Source organism: Sturnus vulgaris, chromosome Z (assembly GCF_052056855.1).
Source record: "Sturnus vulgaris isolate bStuVul1 chromosome Z, bStuVul1.hap1, whole genome shotgun sequence".
Taxonomy (NCBI): Eukaryota; Metazoa; Chordata; class Aves; order Passeriformes; family Sturnidae; genus Sturnus; species Sturnus vulgaris.
In genome coordinates, this window is record NC_142283.1 from 74,127,692 (window position 1) to 74,145,910 (window position 18,219).

General features: G+C 43.6%; 2 protein-coding genes across 6 annotated transcripts in view; one reads left to right on the forward strand and one right to left on the reverse strand.

The window, feature by feature from the left end:
* The window catches only part of KIF24 (kinesin family member 24), a 43,360-nt gene extending 25,915 nt beyond the window's left edge, over positions 1 to 17,445 (forward strand). The window contains exon 14 of one of the 2 annotated variants that reach the window (XM_088156324.1): positions 17,194 to 17,445. In XM_088156324.1, coding sequence (XP_088012450.1) covers positions 17,194 to 17,235 — 42 coding nt within the window. In that variant the 3' untranslated portion in view covers positions 17,236 to 17,445. Of the gene's footprint in view, positions 1 to 454; positions 6,110 to 17,193 lie in introns of those variants that run through there. The other variant, XM_014886096.2, reaches the window with a different exon arrangement.
* The window catches only part of UBAP1 (ubiquitin associated protein 1), a 32,778-nt gene continuing 20,064 nt past the window's right edge, over positions 5,506 to 18,219 (reverse strand). For 3 of the 4 annotated variants that reach the window (XM_014886069.2, XM_014886068.2, XM_014886070.2), the window contains exons 3-8: positions 16,396 to 16,520; positions 13,578 to 14,501; positions 10,178 to 10,216; positions 9,528 to 9,725; positions 8,132 to 8,233; positions 5,506 to 6,719 (exon numbers count right to left, since the gene is read on the reverse strand). In XM_014886069.2, the coding sequence (XP_014741555.1) occupies positions 6,579 to 6,719; positions 8,132 to 8,233; positions 9,528 to 9,725; positions 10,178 to 10,216; positions 13,578 to 14,501; positions 16,396 to 16,520 (1,529 nt within the window). In that variant the 3' untranslated portion in view covers positions 5,506 to 6,578. The remainder of the gene's footprint in view (positions 6,720 to 8,131; positions 8,234 to 9,527; positions 9,726 to 10,177; positions 10,217 to 13,577; positions 14,502 to 16,395; positions 16,521 to 18,219) is intronic. The other variant, XM_088156325.1, reaches the window with a different exon arrangement.

Sequence of the window (18,219 nt, forward strand, 5' to 3'; positions counted from 1 at the left end):
TGATGGGAAATAAATCCCTTGCATCTGTCAAGATTGGGATATTATACCTGATCCATTGTGGCCTAACTCACCATTTATTTTCATAATTGATAAATCCAGCATGAGCAGTGTCAGGAACAGAGTTCAGTACATGGTAAAACTGAGTGACCAGTCCCAGTACAAAACCTTTGAAAATCTAACCAGAGTAGAAGAGCAACAACAGCTATTTGATACATTTTAGGTCACCATATGAGTTGTAATTTCACCAATAGATAAAACTACCAGAATCAGTGAACCTTGATGTTTAGAGGCACTGACCTTTGTCTGTGAGGGCTGTGACTTTAATAAGGAAATGCTGATTTAATCTACTAGTCTGCAGAATGTTTTTACGTTCTGCTGCAGTGTAAAAAATATGCTGATTTTCTCCAACCTGCTGATACTGTTCCCTACTGTTTCCTTGTGCCTTCCTCACCAGGATTTTCAGAATTTCATGACCATGCTGGATGAAATCTTGGTACTGAAGTCAAAGTGTGTCCAGGCGATGCGAGCCCAGCTTCAGCTCTGTTTAGCTTCCCCTGGCACTGACACATCACTGCAAACACCTCCACCTGTTTAGACCTTCTTTGCTTCCACATGCACTGGAGCAGCTACAGGAAACCCCAGCCTGTGCTGCACTTGGTGCTGCAGAGTGTGGGTGGTAGGGGATAGCTTTTGGTTTGATGTTTGTGATTAGTGTGTGTTCTATACAAGGATGGAGAGAATTCTGAGTAAATGAGAGATGACTAATTAGCACCATAAGCTTTGTATTTCATTAATAACAGTAAGCTACATTCTGAACATTAACAATTCAGCAGCCTTTAAATATCTATCTCACCAAGTAGCATACAAGTCATGTTCATGTATCATAGCAGCTTCTCACATGTTAAAGGCAAATCTGTGTTGCCAAGTAAGGGAAACAGCTTTGAAGCCAGAAACAGGTCTGAACAGAAATGCTCAAAAGCTACCCAGAAAAGCTGCTGTACTTTGCAAACAGAAGCCAGGAAAGAGAGAGGAGCCAGAGGTTGTTACAGTAACATGACTGGACCTTAAGTATTCAGAAGTCAAGGCAGGGTTAGAAGTGCTGTCAGTTTCAGGAGGAAGCCTATTGTTGAATTACTTCTTGGGATGAACTCTCCAGAGCTCCTGAAAGGGGTGGCTTTAAGTTATGGACAAGGACTGTTTTAGCAGGGACTTCATACCAAAGATTCCATCTGGCACATTAATAAGCACATGGGTTTCATGCTGCTACCCAGAGGAAGACGCCAGCAGCTGTACCTGCTGCATACGTCTAATGCCTGCACTGAGCAGAGCTGAACAGATTTCTCACACAAAAAGGGGATCTGCTTGGAGCCACTGGGCTTCCAGAAGCTGCTGACAGCACTGTTATGTGAAACTGGTATTTGAATCAAGAGCTATGGAGCCATCAGCTGGAGCCCTGCAGAAGCCGTAGTGCTGTATGCATCTCATCTGAACCACAAAGCCAGTCCACTTGCTTTGAAGGCACAAGTGACCTTGAGACATGCTTGCTGACAACGCGCTGTGTGAGCGCTCCCACTCCAAAATTAGGGCTGTCGCAGCACATTCATCCATCTCTGTGTCTCCTCAGTAATGCCTGTGGTAGCTCATTCAAAGCCTGCTCAGTAGCCAGAAATGCCAAGGGGAATGGAACACTGCTGTCTGACCAGCTGTGGGTTTTGCTGCCTTGCCTGCACAGCGTCCCTACGGAGCCCAGGTTGGACTGAGCAGCAGGACAGTAATTGCAGTGACACTCTGGGATGCATATTTGGTGCAAACACTCCCAGGAATGTCACCCAGTGTAGGCCTGGGGAACAGAAGCAAATCTCATATCCCTGCCCTGACTGTTGGGTTGTTTTTAGCACTGGTTAGTCTCCATATTGTAGCTGAGACTGGATTTCTCTGTGGAGCAGAGAGCAGAGTTTCTCTGGGGTTTGAGGTTATGGCTCTCAGAACGGTTTGTGTGTCCTGGTCACAGGCCAGCAGCAAATCAAACGTAAACCTGGGTCAGAAGCCTCCCTCACTCACTCACCCAGAGAGATGAGGCACCCAGGAGCAAGACTGTTGGGATTTCTGCATAGCACAGAGCAGTGCTGCCTGACAGCCACCAGAGAGCTGTAAAGCAGTGGGACATCAGCACTCTGCTAAAACCACACAGGGAGGAGCAAGTGTTTAAAACCAGCAATTCCCTCCACTTCCTGGGGCCAGGGAGAGCTTTCCTATGAGTAAGGTGAGGGGAAGATGAGGCAGCTGGGTAGTCTTCCTGATACCATAAATTAGATGTGGGCACTTAAGTTTCCCCAGCACGTTCTCAGAAGCATGCAGCAAACACTGCTGTCAGGGAGCAGATGAGGAGTTTGGCAAGTCTATTTGGAACCAAGGAAAAGATCAGACTGTAGGATGTGTGCACAGGTCACAGAAAAATATGACGTCCAGTTAGAAACAGTGCAAAGGAGGAAAATTCTCCCTCCACATACTCTGACATTTGGGAGATGAGCATTGGTTGATCGCTCTTTCAAGTTTTTAAAAAGCAGGTGAGCGAAGTATGTTCATAGGCTTTTCAAGTGTCTTACAGAAGCTGGACATTCCTAAGCAACACACAAGAATCATTTGCACAACCCAACAGCACCATATCCTAACCTCGGTATCTGCAGGCACAGTTGTGATAAGACAGATGAGTGACCAAAAACTTCTGCAAGCAGACAGTTAAGTCAGCTGCCAGATTGGAGCCACCTGTGAAGCCCATCTGATCTACTGTGAAAAAAAAAAGTCTCTCTGGCAGATCTGAGCCCCAGCACCAATTCCCAGAACAGGAACTATTTGCTCCCTTGAGGAACAGCCAGGAGTTTCTCAGTGTCCACTGAGAAACAACAAATAATCAAAATAACCACACACAATTTTCCGAGGGAGATCTGATACTATCTTTTTTGTAAAGGGATTATCCAGCCAATCCACATGACTACACCTTCTTAAATATATTTTGTCTGTTCTCCAAATTTTATTTTCTCGACTGAAGGTGAGACTTGACCAAAATAAAGAAATAAAGGATCTGGCTGTGAAAATCAGCCCATCCATGGCAATGAAATAGACGTACTTGAAGTGCTGCTCACCCTAAAGATACCAACAATGGGTTCCTCCTATGCAACAAAACTATCAAGCTATTAGAAATGGTAACATTTTTCTCTCCTCTTTGAGGGTTATTACCTAGTTGCTGCTTTAATTCTTGTGTGAAAATGTGCTAAATGAACATTTAAAGTGTCATCCCCTTCCTACTGTTTGATATTTCTGACTACTGCTACAAAAGGTTTTTCCTTCAACTTGACAAACAGGTGTTAAAGTGTCATAAAAGCAATCTAAGAGATTGAGAGAGCTTGGCCATGTACAATCAAATAAACACAGAACTAAAATGGATTCACTTTTGTATTCAGATGCAACAATGACTATTAATGCTTATTAGCAGAGGCTTAATACTTAATTTCAACAGTTGATGGAATTTAAAATAAAATTCAATTTGCTACAGAACTCTGGTAAAAATCATTTTGGGAAAACATGATCAAAATGCCCATTTGATTGACTGCAAAAGATTAAGTCAGGCTGGAAATCTGTACGAGCTCTCCTTCTCACAGGGCTTGTTGGTGTGGAGTTTCAGAAGCCCTGACTCACAGCCAGAATGACCCTTCCTGGCCTAGAGAGCAGCCACAGAAAGCTGTTGACACAGGTTCTGTGTTCCAGCAGATCTTTTGGGGCAGAAGCCACAAAGCCGGGCAATAAAAAAGCCCTGGGGCACTGGGGCAGCTGCAGCTTCCACTGCTCGACTGCAGGATCAGGAGTCCTCAGCTGCCACAGGAGCGAAGGACGGCTCTGCAGCCCAGAACCAGCAGGAGGCAGCTCGAAGATGCTCCTGTTGAAAGCTAAACCACCAGTTTAGGCTCTGCCTCTACACTTCTCACCGGCCTTCCCACCCAGGCACATAGATCTCAGACAGAACCTGTGACAAAGGCAGAGCAGGGACATAAATCAGTGTGACCTGACAGCCTCAGGAAAAGCTCCAAGGTGGCAAGTGTGACCAGGGGTGCAGCCAATCTCACCAGCCAGCAGCAAGGCGGAGCCCAGCCTTGCTCCAGCCAGCAGGACCTCCCCACACCCACAATGAACTGTGCCTGGACAGAACAGTACCAGATTAACAAGTGCTGCACATTGAACTCTGGTCACATTGGATCTCTTGTTACACATTCATTCAGCAATTCCTCTTCTCCAAGCCACCCCCTTAATCCCCTCACTCTGGTATTTTTTTTCTCTGAAATGCCAACACAGGAATACACTTCATGCCTTCAGCCACCCAATGATTTTAATCCAGAAATGTCACTGCCAAAGCAGGAGCAGTGTCACCAGGGTAGACCCGGGTGGGCACAGCTCTCTGAAGTAAGACCTTGCTACTTCCCATTTCACCACTCTGCTCTCACCTCCACAAGAGCTCCAAAAGCAGAGTGGTTATTCTATGGGGTTAAGAGACAGACCTTGGAGGGGAAGGGTGAAAAAACAACACACACTAATACAATCAGAGATTATTTTATTCAGAGGTTTGGTCTAAATAGTTGTTTCTTTGTGGCAAAGACTTCTTGCCCCTTCAGGACTGTGTGGTACCAGACAGGAACTCACTGGGGTAGCAATTATGAGAAAACCAGAACAAGCAGCACAACTGAATCCTCTCAGCAGTGACAGTAAAGCAGTTGGAATTTTGTTTTCAAGGTTTTCCAATTAATCAGAAACCCCATTTCCTCACTTCACTGTTGCATTTCTCACCTGGGAAAGAAGAAAAGCTGGCCATTACCTGCACTCACAGCTGCTGAATGTCCTTTTTAGACAAGCTTCATTTCAGTTCCACCACTAGAAAATGGTGAAGGTCAACACTATGGGACATGTGCAAGGCAACCTGCCCTGCTCATCCTCATCATCCCTCTCCACATCTCCTGGACACTTGCCAGCAGATCCCTCTCCTGCATCATTTTGAATAAATGTGTGCAATTCACACAGTTGGGCACCCCACTGAGAATTCCAGGAGTGCACACTGGGCCCAAATTAAATGTTTTGGTCATAGAAAGTTAACAACATAATGGAGACAAATGCCATCTCCTTTGGAGTCCTGATGAGCTGAAACCTCCTACTGAAAAACATAGGTTGATGCAACGAGCTGAGACATTTTTCCCTCTAGCAGTCCAATGCTCCAGCTCCAGGCTCTAATGTGAGTCTGGATCCCTAAGCTGGGATTTTTACATAAAACAAAAATAAGCCACAGAGAAGCACAGCAACTTCCACCACTGCAGCTGCAGCCCAGGGACCTCTGATTGTTCTGCCCAACAGTGTTCACACGTGCCCATAGGAGCTGGCAGCACCTGGGTGGGCAGGATCCAGCAAGTTCCTCCTCTGCTATACAGCCAAGAGCATGAGAGATGGGAACCATGACACTGGGAGTTACATTTCAGGGTTTTATTAGTTGTTCTTCTGCAGAATCAAAATATTTAGCAAATTAGAGATTCCTCAAGATTGCTGATATTTCATGTATTCAGAACTTGATCAATGTACAATGTAATACTTTGAACTATCAAAAACAACCCCAACCTGATTTGTAGTACTAGATGTTATTATTATGTAATTCTATAGCAGTGTGAAAAATGGAACTAATGCAGTGAGTATATTTGTTTTAAAGAAAGTGCTTGAAAGAAACCTCCTGCATCACACTGTGTATTATTTAGAACAAAAAGATAACTGACTTTCTAGCAGGGCATTGTCTTAAATATCCTACAAGCCCAGGGGATTGAAAATACTGAGCCCCAGCTCTCTGCCTTCAGGTTCAAGAACCAAAACAATTGCAGGTCCAGGTTGAGTTCACAGCTTATCTGCTTCAAGAGAACTTACCACTCAGCACTGGACACTCGTGTCTGGCAGAAGTGTTGGATGCATGGGTAAAAAAAAAAACCAAGAGGACAAAACAAGGTTCTCTCTTTATGCATAGTGACAGTTTCTGAACCAGTGTTTTACTAAGTTACAGACTAACTTTCAACCAAAAAATAAAACTCCATTGCACTAAAGGTCAAATTTAACCAGGTAATCCGGACTGTGACACAGTCAAGTAATTCAGTACAAGCAGACAAGACACCATGAAAGCAGCTTCAAAGAACCAAAGCATCCTAGTTTCAGAACCAACTTAATATTCTTCTGTCCAACTCCAGTGCAACAATGAGGGGGAACCACTCCAACTCTACCTATGTACAATTCCAGTCGAGGCTGGGCAGTCTCAACTTTCCGTGGCCAAGCTGGAAAAAGGAAACTTAGGAAAGGACACTTTAAAATTTAATTTAAGAATGAAAGCTGGCCCTCAGTGGAAAGAGAAATGCTGGAGTGATGCACGCAGGCAGGCTTGCTCAGTCATTCTCCCTTTTATGCAAAAAGCTGGACTCCTTCCCACTGAGAGCAAGTCACACTGGATACGAAGGTGGTGGGGCTGGTCCTGCTCCAATGCACGCCAAGAATCCAGGAATGTGTCTTCAGCTGGCTCCTGCACGGGCCATTAGATCTTCCAAAGCATTGTGTTGGTCGTTGTTGTGTAATAATAAGACCTCCTTAATGTCTTTTAGTTCAAAGCCCATTTCTTTAAATTGACTCATTAACTGGAGAAGTTCTGTGATCTGAAAGACAGACAGCCTATTATTTGCAAGAGAAAAGCAGATGGATCAATGCTTGGTAGAGGTTTAGCACAGAGCCTGCCTTCAGCAGCTGGGCATGCCATGATTGTGGATTCCTCCTCCTCAAGCACAGCCCATTCCAGCTCTGCTGGCAGAAAGTCTGCTCACACCAGAGCCACCAAAGCTCTGGGCACAACAGCCACAGGGACCTTCAGTCCCCTCTGTTTGCCATCCTTCACTTCCAAAACCCTCTTCAACCAGCACACCAAAGCTCAGTCTGCAGAGGTGTGTCTCTCACAGAAGGATATTTATCAGTCTGGCCCAATGTGGGATCCCAAAAATGCTCATTAGTGGCACCCAGCTGCCCCATCTAGCAGCTCCTGCTGCACCTGAGATTTTTGAAGTCACTTGGACTTTGGGAACAGTGCAGTAGCCCTTGCTATCAATTTGCTTCTCAGATCTAGGGCAAACTTGGGGCATTAGCACAAACCCCACTGTGTACATATGATACTTCCAATATAAACTGTGAATCCTCCCTGAGCTTTGAAATATAAAATGGCAAGAAGTGAGTCAGCTGATCGCTCTTATGAACCCACTGGCATTTACAGTTGATCTGCTCTACTCCAGGGGAGGGAAAAATCCCAAACAAGCAGGTTGAAATGGGCAAGCAGGACAGGAGCCATTTCCAATTGTGGGGCTGAGCTAATAGCAAATGGGTTTCTCAATCTCAGTTACTTTCCATCCTCATAGTCCTATTGCTCTGTTTACAAGATTATCACTTGTCCAAGAAAGACAGGAAGGCATATCCATATTTGAGGGCATTGGGTTGCACCTCTAAAGACTTCACGTAATAATCTGTCACACGATAAGCTGGCAGACTTTAAAAGATCTTCCTGTCCTCTGCCCTTGCTACCCACTCCTGCTGTACCTTTGGTGCTTCGGTAAAGCAGCCAATGAAGCAGACGCCAAAACATGCGTTTTCTGTCTTTTTCCAGAGCAAGCCCCTAACCCAATTTGCTGAGCAGCCAGGCAGATAGATGCACTTGTACAAGGGAGAAAATTCATGGTCAGGGCAGGCTGGCAAGGTCTGAAAGAACTGGCTGCTGCTGAAGGTAAGCACCTCACCCACAAGAAAACTCTGGGCATTTACAACAGTATGACCACAATAATCAGGGTCTTTAAAAAAATCCTGTCCCCATAAAAAGGGATGCAAATTAGACTAACAGAACGGCACAGACAAATTCTAATGCTCTAACAATTTTTAGTTTTATCAACACAAAGATGTCTTTTGGCAATCAGTTTTGGAAACAAGGCAGCATTACCAAGAAAGCCAGAATTACATCAGCCAGAGTAACTGCTGCTGGAATTCCCTGTCATAGCACATTTTTCTACTCCTGCACACATAGAACCCTCACCTTCTCCTCTGAACACTGGTGCATTTCCAAAGCTGCTTCAACAAGAAGTGGATCAAAGCCCTTCTCACAAAGCTGTCCATGTGCAAACAGGTAATCCAAAACCTGTGGGGAATGAAGAAAAACTGTTTGCAGAGAGGCACTTGCAGCAGGCATTTAAATGTCACCTTGGTACATGCGGGAGGCTGAGCATGATTCTGCCCAGGGCTTCACCAGGGACAGAGATACAGTCCTTCCTAGAAGAGTTGAGACACTCGTTATACAAGAGCTTGTGCAGAAAAAGCAGACAAACCCTTCTGTCCTGCTGTGCTCTCTGACCATCCCCTTCGTTCTAGTCAAAGCAGCCTTGGAAGTGTATCTTTAGCCCTCTGACGGCAAAGCAAAAGTTGCATTGTGCTTTTTATACTACGAGTTCTAAAAATGAAACTGTAGGTCCACCAGTCAGGACATGTCTGCTTTCAGCTTCCTCTCAGACAGCCACAAGAGCTGATGCAATCTGAGAGCAGTCAGCCTTTGAAGATCAACTCAGCATACTAGCAAGTGAGCTGCAAATCCCAGCTCACACACACAAACTGCTGCCAAATTTCTTATCCATCCTCAGCTTTAAGGGGAAGGGTCAGGTAAGTCAGGTATGTGAAAGAACAGAGCTTGCAAGTAGAGCAAGATTTAAAACTGCCCTCTTAAGGGACCTTTTTTTCCACTTCATACCACAGTTCACGCCAATGCACAGCTTAAGCCATTCTCCGTGTGTAGGGAGAGGGCCAGCAGATCAGTCCCACAGACAGGAGTCCCTGGGACATGCTCTGTGCACACAGCCTGCTGAGGGCCAGCACGGGAAGTTGGGCCACATTCTCCCACACTGAAGTGTTTGTTTGAAGCAGAGCCACGCTTTGCCCAGCAGCACTTTGTGCCCAGTGACCTGGTTTGAGCAGGCGTGGGAGGCAGCACTTGAGCAGGAAGGGGCAGCACAGGGCACACACAAGTCGGTCAGTGGGGCCTTGCAGGAGCAGTCTCTCTACAATGAGAGATGTCAGCATTGTAAACCCTCACGCTCAGTACAAGGGAAGTTGGCTGGATTTCTGTCACATGGCTCTAAGCATGGCACAGAGCCATGCTAATCTTCCTTTGGATGTGTTTGTGGCTCCTGGGGAGACTCAGAATCTCTCCCTCCAGTTTCACATAGAGCAAAGGGCCCATCCCAAACTCAGCATGGCTCCAACCCAGCACCTGCAGGTGTGGCTGACTCTAGCAGTCTCTCACCAGAAATAAAGCACAAGATTTAGGTTGCAACCCCCTATTAGAGACACAGTATTTCCCCACCCATTTTGCAAACCCAAGATGGCTTCCCAGCAGAACCAGCATGCAATCAAGCATTTCTTTGCAATGCATGAGCTCTTACCTGATCTATGTTCTGTCCTTTCTTCTTCATGGCTTTCAGGACGTTCTCAGGCGAGTAGCCCATGTTGACCACGGTCTCCACACAGTGCCTCTCGCTGGGGGAGAGGCCCTGCTGCAGCTCGGCCGTGAGACCACCCGGCCGCTTTGTGCAGCTGCTGTTACTGGGCACTTTAGACACTGCGAAGTTTTGGTGTGTTACCTAAGGGGGAAAACCCAGAAGCTGAGGTGATGGTCATCTCCTGCATCCCCACATCCTGTTTCTGCCTAGTGCCAGAACCATGATACCCCATGCAATTAATCCAAAAGGTTTTCTAGAGTGCCCTTGGGAAGTTACACACTGTGAGGATGAAACCAAGTAGCCTGATTCCCACCCTATTCTTTTAACCCTTAAAGCAACAATCAACAATCCAGATTCTCCAAAATGAACCCTCTCCTAACTGGTATGACAAAGCCTTTGAACACCTAAGCCCTGCAACAGTGAAGGCTGGGATACAGCCAAACTCTGCACCTCAAAGGAAGCACAGACTGCTTCCTTCACCTCAGGTTTACTAATCACCTATGGTTTTCTGTACTCAAAGGTACACCACTTATCAAGATTACCATAAACATGATTCAATGCAAGCAAGCACACAGGTGTATTTGGAAACTTACCACAGGGATTTCTGTTTCCTGGTAGTCTGGGTGTACCTGCTGGACAACACACAAATCAAGCATAAACATCATGCACCAGTCACCAGAATTTGCGACAGCTGGGGGAGAAGGGTTTTATAGAAGATTCTACCACAGGATGGGAGATTTTAGGGTCCGATCAGGCTTCCACATGAGATGCTGACATTACCCACTGCCTGCAGCTATACATCATCAGGATCATCCCACCTCTCAGCACCTACATATGGATCACACTCCAAGAAGGATATGTTTACCCCCACAATATTTATAAGATTATAAATTTATTCTGTCACTTTAACAGCTGCATGTTCACATATCCCCAGTTCACTTCCTGACCAAGTCTGCGTTGCCTGAATAGCAGTGATAATTTTGAAGTCATTGCCTAAAGACTTCTCTGGACTTTCTGACTATGTGAAGGGGTAAGAGAAAGTACACCACCTTCCTATTCCCGAAGCACTGAACTCCATTCAGTGCTCTGTCCTCAGAACTCCACACAGGAACATGGGCCATCCTGGCTCCAAAGAGCACGTGAATTTTCTACCCAGCACTCATCCCACTCCCAGCACACCAGCAAGGCTGGGTCATGTCCCCTGCTGTGCACCTGCTCTGCTTCTGCAGAACCACCCCACCACTTTGTACAACCTCGCCCAAGTTAACAGCAGTGCAGTCAGGCCTCAGCCCCACCACAGCTGCACGTTTCAGTTCAATACATTTAGAACTCCTGCATTTTAAACAGTTAGAACAGACTGTAAGAAATGACTGTGGACCAAGAACCACAGTTTTTAGCATTTCTTAATATTATTATGCCATCACAGATTGCTTGAAAGCCTGTACACATCCTTCAGAACAGCATTCGTAGTTCTCAAACTGAACAACAAAAAACCCTCTATAGAAAACCAATTCTGAAAAGATCTATTACGATTTTGACAAATTCCATTTATTTACAAAAAGATCCCAAACCACCACCAAGGATATTTTGTTCTGCATTCCTAAACATCTTCCAGGCTAAGAATTTATCTTCTAGAAAACCAGCATCATATTTGTTCTGATGCACCAGGGTATCAAAGAATCTCTTCTCACGGTATGTTCCTTACACATATCCTTTCTCCAGACACTTTTTCAAGGACAAAAATCACTGGAATATGAGATACATTGAAATAGGGAAAATAGCCCTGAAATCAGCTAGTGGGTTATCAAACTGAAGGACAATGCTTTGTTATCAACACTGCAGCCAGAAAAACCAAAACTGTTTCTGACACCAGAAATTTAACAGTCTGGGAAAGTCAACTGCTCCTACTCAATATACTTAAGTTTAATTTCAGCCTGCTGTCTTCATTAGTCATTTCTACCTCCGCTAAAGCTGCAAAACTCAACATACTGAGATTCAAGAAAAAACAAAAGTGAGGAGAGGGGACCACCACAGAACTTACGCACCCTCAGAGAAACCACAGACTTATTTCCATCCAAAGATTTCTAGATCCAATTCAGTGGTAAAGCAAAAACTCCCATGGCAACTGCAAATTCAAAGTCACAATTTCTAATCTTGTGAGAAAAAAGAAAAGAAAAAAACCACTACGGAATATATTGAGATATGAGCCTTCTGCTGCCAGCCACAGAGATGACTTCTTTCTACTGTTTTCATACTCTGAGGATTTTTGTTACATTTACTTAAATTCTTTTGTTGCATTTACTTAAATTTCTTGCATATCAGCCATCATTTTCCAGTGGAACTACACTGTGGAAACAAAACAAGTATAATCTGAAGTCTTGTATTTTAAACATAAAGAACTAAGTTCTGTCATCTTAATTATTTCTTGATTCATTACTTCCAAAACATAAATAGTCTTAAATTAATTAATTAATTTTATTACTTCTCCTAGTAAGTCTACACTTTTTTCCAGTTTGCGTCTTCCCTTAGAGCATTGTCAAGAATACACTTTTCTTCTTGGTCTTTAAAAAATTTAATTCAGCAGAGAGATTTGAATAGTTTGAGTGTAAATTTAGGTATCTTAATACCAATCTATCTAGTCATAAGGGATCTTTCCTCCCCAGAGATGCTATGTGGTCCCTAACTGAGGTCATATAGGCCCCTCTCACACCTGTGACCTGCAGCAGTGAGCAGGTGCTCAGCACACTGCCAAAGTTAAAAGTATTTAATTTGTTCCAGTCATCAACAAACAGCTGTTCTGCTGTGCTCTGTCAGATACACTATACCTCACAATTACAAGTGCATTTACCTAACCCTGAAAAGAGCTGTGAGGACAAAAGGGGAGGGAGAAGCAGCATCACTTGTTTCAGAGCACATGGTGTCACACAAAAACCTTCAGTATGCCACTAAAGCCACAGAATCACTGAAACACTGCTTATATCGGACAGAGAAAAAAACCCCAGATTATTTTAGAACAAGCTGGAGGATCTGACTGCACAGCTTTCACTACAGTTCATGAGTACTGGTATCCAGATCTGCGGTTCTTTGTAAAAAAAACCTCACAAGCTTACTCTAATCTCTGTTCTTATTCACAAAGAGACAAAACCAACACCAGATGTGACGTTACTGTCCTAAAAGTAATTTTAGAACTTGCAACAAGACTGAGGAAATGAAGAGTCAATCTCCCATCTCAGAACTGTATGGTGACCAACTGTAACATTAAAAATATAAGATGATGTTCAAGGCTGGTTTTAGTTTCCACTAAGCACTGATTCCATTCTCCTTCACAAGAAAGGCTGAATATGAGATTTCACATCACTATAATTATTTTTCCCATTAACGTTTAGGTTGTTAAAGGATCTCAGGAAGAAATTGAAACTTAAAAAAAAAAAAAAACAAAACAAACGTACTTCACTGCAGGTCAACCACAAGCACTTCTTTCTTCCCTGAATGACACAGCACATCAGTGTATTTTAACCTATTATTACTTCTTTTCCTTGAGAAGCCTGCATCTCCCATTATTTCCGGCAAATAAACAAGCAAACCAAGGAAGAAAACCAGAAGAGATTTGATTCAAAGCCTAACAGCACTTCAGAATCTGATATATCTCATCTGGGTAGGACAAAATGCAGGACTGTACACAGAAGATGCCTTATATGCTTAGCTCAAAGGTGTGCAACTATCAGCAACAAATAAGAATCGAAAAGCTGAAAGATCACTAGAATTGGTCTAAAAATGTCAAATTTGGGGGAAAATGCAGGGTAATAATCTGAGGATGAGAACTATCACCAGAGAGACCTGCTGGATTCATCAGTATGCCACTTAAATTAAAAGGCTGTACAATTCACTCCTAGTAAATTAAATTATAACCAAAGCAAAGGGGCAATTTAGAGGCAAGAGTTGCCTCTGCACCTCCACCTCTCACCAGCAACCCCAGTTCCACTCCATGTTTACCGTAGTCGATGTGTTTTGAGATGATTCTTCTTCTGTACAAACAGTCGAAACAGCCAGAGAAGACAGCCTGGATGAAGAGGATAATGTCTCCCTGCCACTGTCCTCATTTAGAGCGGAAAGACCAAGCACATGGTGTCCATTCAGTTCGCTGGCTTTACTCTGAGTACAGGTCTGCAAAGAGCTAAGCAAAGTGCCGTTGCGGAGACAGGTAGTGCTGTGGAAAGTGCTTGTGAGCCTTGATGATTTCTGATCACCCTCATCGGAGTCAAGCTTAGGGAATGACAGGGATTTGATATTGCTCACTGAAGTGATGGGGGAAAGGGACACTTTGGAAGACAAGGACATCTTTTCACAGTTTCCCAACTGTGGTAAAGTGATAAAGCCATTGGGTTTGTGAAGGGGTTTGAAGTCCAACGTGGCCCTTTCTATGGATGCCAGAACTTCCTCATCTTGCAACACAGACTCAGATCCTCCTTTAGGCAAAGTATTATCTAACAGCTGGGCAACAATTGGCCCAGTAGTACCAACGTGAATTTCAAGGATATTTTTTAATTCCTCCTTATCATCAATAGTTTTTAATTCCAGTTTGTCAAATGGGTCTTCTTCACATTCAAAATCAGCTGGGTTGAAATCTGCCTTTGGTCGAGGTGGACTGAGGACCTTTTGCTTCACAGAGCTGGTGTTGGCTGGGGTAGGAGTCAGAATGTTATTGTGCTGCAGGCTAGCGAGGATGGGGTTAATAGGAGGAGGCATGGCTTCAGGACAAGGTCCCTCTGAGAACCCCATTCTGGTGCTGTCCTCTGGAGCTGCTTTTGAGTTTGCTAGAGCTTCTTCTGCCTTGCGTTCAGCTTCTCTCTGGGCAGCCTGAATTTTTTTGATGTCTTCAGCCCACTCAATCGTTTTCTTTTCCAGTGAGAAGTCATACTGGATAGGGGTGGAGGGGAAAACAGAAAAGGCGAAGTAAAAAAAAAAACAAACAACAAACCAAACCGTAAGTTATAAGAATCATACCTGCTACTTCTAACACCAACATAAATTAACACAAAGAGAGTAAGAGCTACATTAATTACCTGGAACAGCAATATTTTTTTCACAACCTGCAGATTGACAAAGCTGGCAGACACCAAAAGTACTTAATTTTGCCACTAACAGCAAAATCTGGCTGCAACCTGAATTAGAGTACTGTATTTTGCCTCCTTCCTACATTTGGCTTTGTTTTAGAACTGCTCATCATCCCAAGATCAGTTTCACAGCCCTCCCACCTTCTTCCCCCACGACAAGGGAAGCAGCAAGGGGATGTCTAATGAGTTATTAGATGAATAATCACACTCTGATGTGGCACCACCAAGCTATCCCCAGTCCACAAGTTCGACAAGTCACTCAGCAGAGTAATTGTGCATTCAAAGGCCAGTACAGTATGACTCAGTTTCCTCTAAAAGATTCCTAAGGGACTTGAGATAGTGTTACTCCCTTGGTTTAAGGCAGTATTTTCATTCCCACTCCAGTGCAGTGCCTCACCAGCCAAAGGGAATACAGTGGCTACACCAATGACAACTTGTATAGGCAGCACTAGATTTTACTGTAGTTACTGATGTGACAGGACCTCAAAAGCTTTTCCCATTTAACATCAGGTCCTTTAAGGCCAGATCAGCACAGGGAGACATCTACTCACTACCAGTGTACTGAACACAGAGTGGCTTAGCTGTAAAGGGCAAAATTCTGAGGTGTCTAACTCTATCTTTAAATATCCACATATTTTTTCATACTAAAAAAATGGGTAGGAAACTATATTTCCTGCATGTCTTCCTTCTTAACAGCACTCACTACAGCTGTAAAAAGAGTGAAATTCCACTGTGAGATGCACAGTCCACACTGTGCAGGGTCTTGCAGTCTGAACAGGCACACTATGCTGGCTGAGCCCCAGCTTGGCAGTAAAATGGAGACACAGCACAATCAAGACAGCAACAGGACATCTTCTTTGGCTGTCCCACACCAGCTTAACTGAGTGGAAATATGGGTCCTAGGAAAATCAGGTAATCGTTTAATGGTGATGAGTGAAAAGCCATGAAGTAGGATAACACTGTAAAATGTATAGCAGGGAGAAAACAAAAACAGCAAGAAAAAAAAGCAGAACTACCTACAGCAATCTGTCACAAAGTAAAAACAATTATCAATTGAGACTGGTCAAGGAAAATCATGGATCCAAATGAGAAAACGTAATTCAATTAGACTCCCTGCATCATAACCTGCATTTGGCAATTAGATTTCCAACAGTTATGCTAAAGCAATTGATTTTATGCTACTAACAGTTTATCTTACCAGGAACATGCTCCTCAAGATAGGGAAGCCATGCATGTACCTGGATGATACCACGCTGTAACCTGTTTGCCCCACAGCTTAGAAAGAATTCTCACTCAGAACTACACAGAAGAACACATAAGAACTACACAGAAAACAAGAACTGAAAAATATGCCATTGCCTGGGTGTATCAGTTCTTAGGATTTTTCTCCTTAAAAATTATATTCAAATTTCATCAAGGTAACATTTAGAACTAACTACTACACAAAACCACTGTGCTTCTTTGAAGCAAACAGACTAAAATAAATGCTTAAAAATAAAAGCCCAATGGCTTTTTAAGGCAGTAAAAATGAGAAGCTTTTTGCATGACCCATCATATTTTACCTTCGATTAGCCCAACAGATCTTCTAGAAATACAAGACTGTGTGTGTGCATACTGTGACAACTTGGAATGTACAGCACCACTGGTTGGGACCAGGGGTGAGGAGAAAGAGAACAGGAAGGCAAAATATCACTTACCTGGGCTTCTCTGACAAGCTGAGAAGAATCAGACAGACAGAAACCAATGGGCAGTCCAACCTTTGCTGGGGTTTTGAACTTGTCTCCTATCTTAAATGGGACATCATCAAGGTAACTGAAAGGCCCTGAAATCAGAAGCAGAAATTGTTTTAAGAAAAAATCCCCACAACTCACAAATCTCACACTTGCAATTCAGGCTCACATTGCTGTATTTGGGAACTGTTCTATCTCTACTGCAGCATCTACACCAGATAGTAACACAAATGGAGTTTGAAGCTTTTTGGACTTCAGTGTCTCAGCTTAGTTTAGGGAGTTTGGTCGGAGTTTAATTCCTAAATTCTAGCCCGTAAGTCTTAAGACAAAAAAAACCAAAACCCAACAAAAAACTTTAAAGGGAAACCCCCTCAAAACCACAACGCACCAGATTTTGACATCAATGCGACCATTATCTTAATTTCCTTTGTGATAACACTATTCCTACACAAGTGGATGCTGAAGCTCTCCTGAACACTGTATTCTATCTCTATAAAAAGATCCATCATTTTTTGTCATAGTGAAAACAGATTTTTAAAATTACCCAGCTTTAGAACAAATAAGACAAACTACAATCCAGGTTTAGACATACAAGAAGTAAGTAGCATTTGGACAGAAGTGGTCACAAAGGCAAAGCAATGAACCAAAGCCATTCTACTTTAAAGAAAACATGGTGAAATACCAAGGCTTTTTAGCACAACTTTAATTTTTGAAATAAGGCAATTTAACTTTATCAGTCCCTATACCTGTCTTTGTTTTTTCTAGGATGACACTTTTCCTGCAAATTCACAAGGAAAAAACACTTAGAGCTCAACCATCTCCAAGCAGCCAGACTATTCATGTGTCTTCCTTGAGCAACTGTGAAGAAGTATGAGAAAACCCAAAATACAAACTAAACAGCTTTTCCATTAACTGAAAGCAGTCTCTCGGATCACTGCTCTAAGCTTTTGGAACCACAGGCAAGGTTTCCAGCATGTGTAACAATCTGAGGAGTGACTCTAGGCCTCACTTGTAGTTTTTCCCTTAGTGACACAGATACAGGAAGACATTAGAGGCAACATCTAAGACTGTGTTCAGTGACCAAGCCCTCACTCAGTGAACTGTGACTTGCTGTTTTTATCTGACCCATTTTCATACTCAGATGGCAGCTTAAGTAGTGTTTGTGCTCCCTCGCTGTTGATTCATCTACAAGGCAGCCACAGACTCCCAGAGGCTGAGCAGCTTTCATAAACAAGAACATCCTGTCAATTTGCAGTTAAAGGCTTACATGCTGTCATTACTTGACCTCTTATGCTATGCACATACTGCGTGGTCACTGTTAGGACAGTTTGAAATGATCAGGATGAACAACTTACATCCCACCTGCACCTCCAGGATGAAAAAACCGCTTCAGTAGAACAGTATTTTCAGTGATCCTTACTGGGAATCACATATCCAAGGATTGCACAGCACGGCATCCAGACAGCATCTCACTTGGCCAACACTACCACTCTTTGTAACACAGCATCCAAGTTATACTTAAGCTGGCAGTTTGAGAGCCTGATGTGCCAAAACATTTGCTTATACAGAAATAACAACTGTGGCAGCCTCTGCAGCCAGAGTGATAAATCATGGCCAGGTCAGAGACAACCAGATCTGCCAACTGCTGCTACCACGGCCTGGCAGGCCCACTGACACAAGTCCTGCTCCAAGCCAGATGATCCAAGCACAGCAAGATTACTTCTCCACATGGATCTCCCAGCCCAAATTGCTCAGTGTGCAAATCCTTGTCGTATTAGACCTACTGACAAT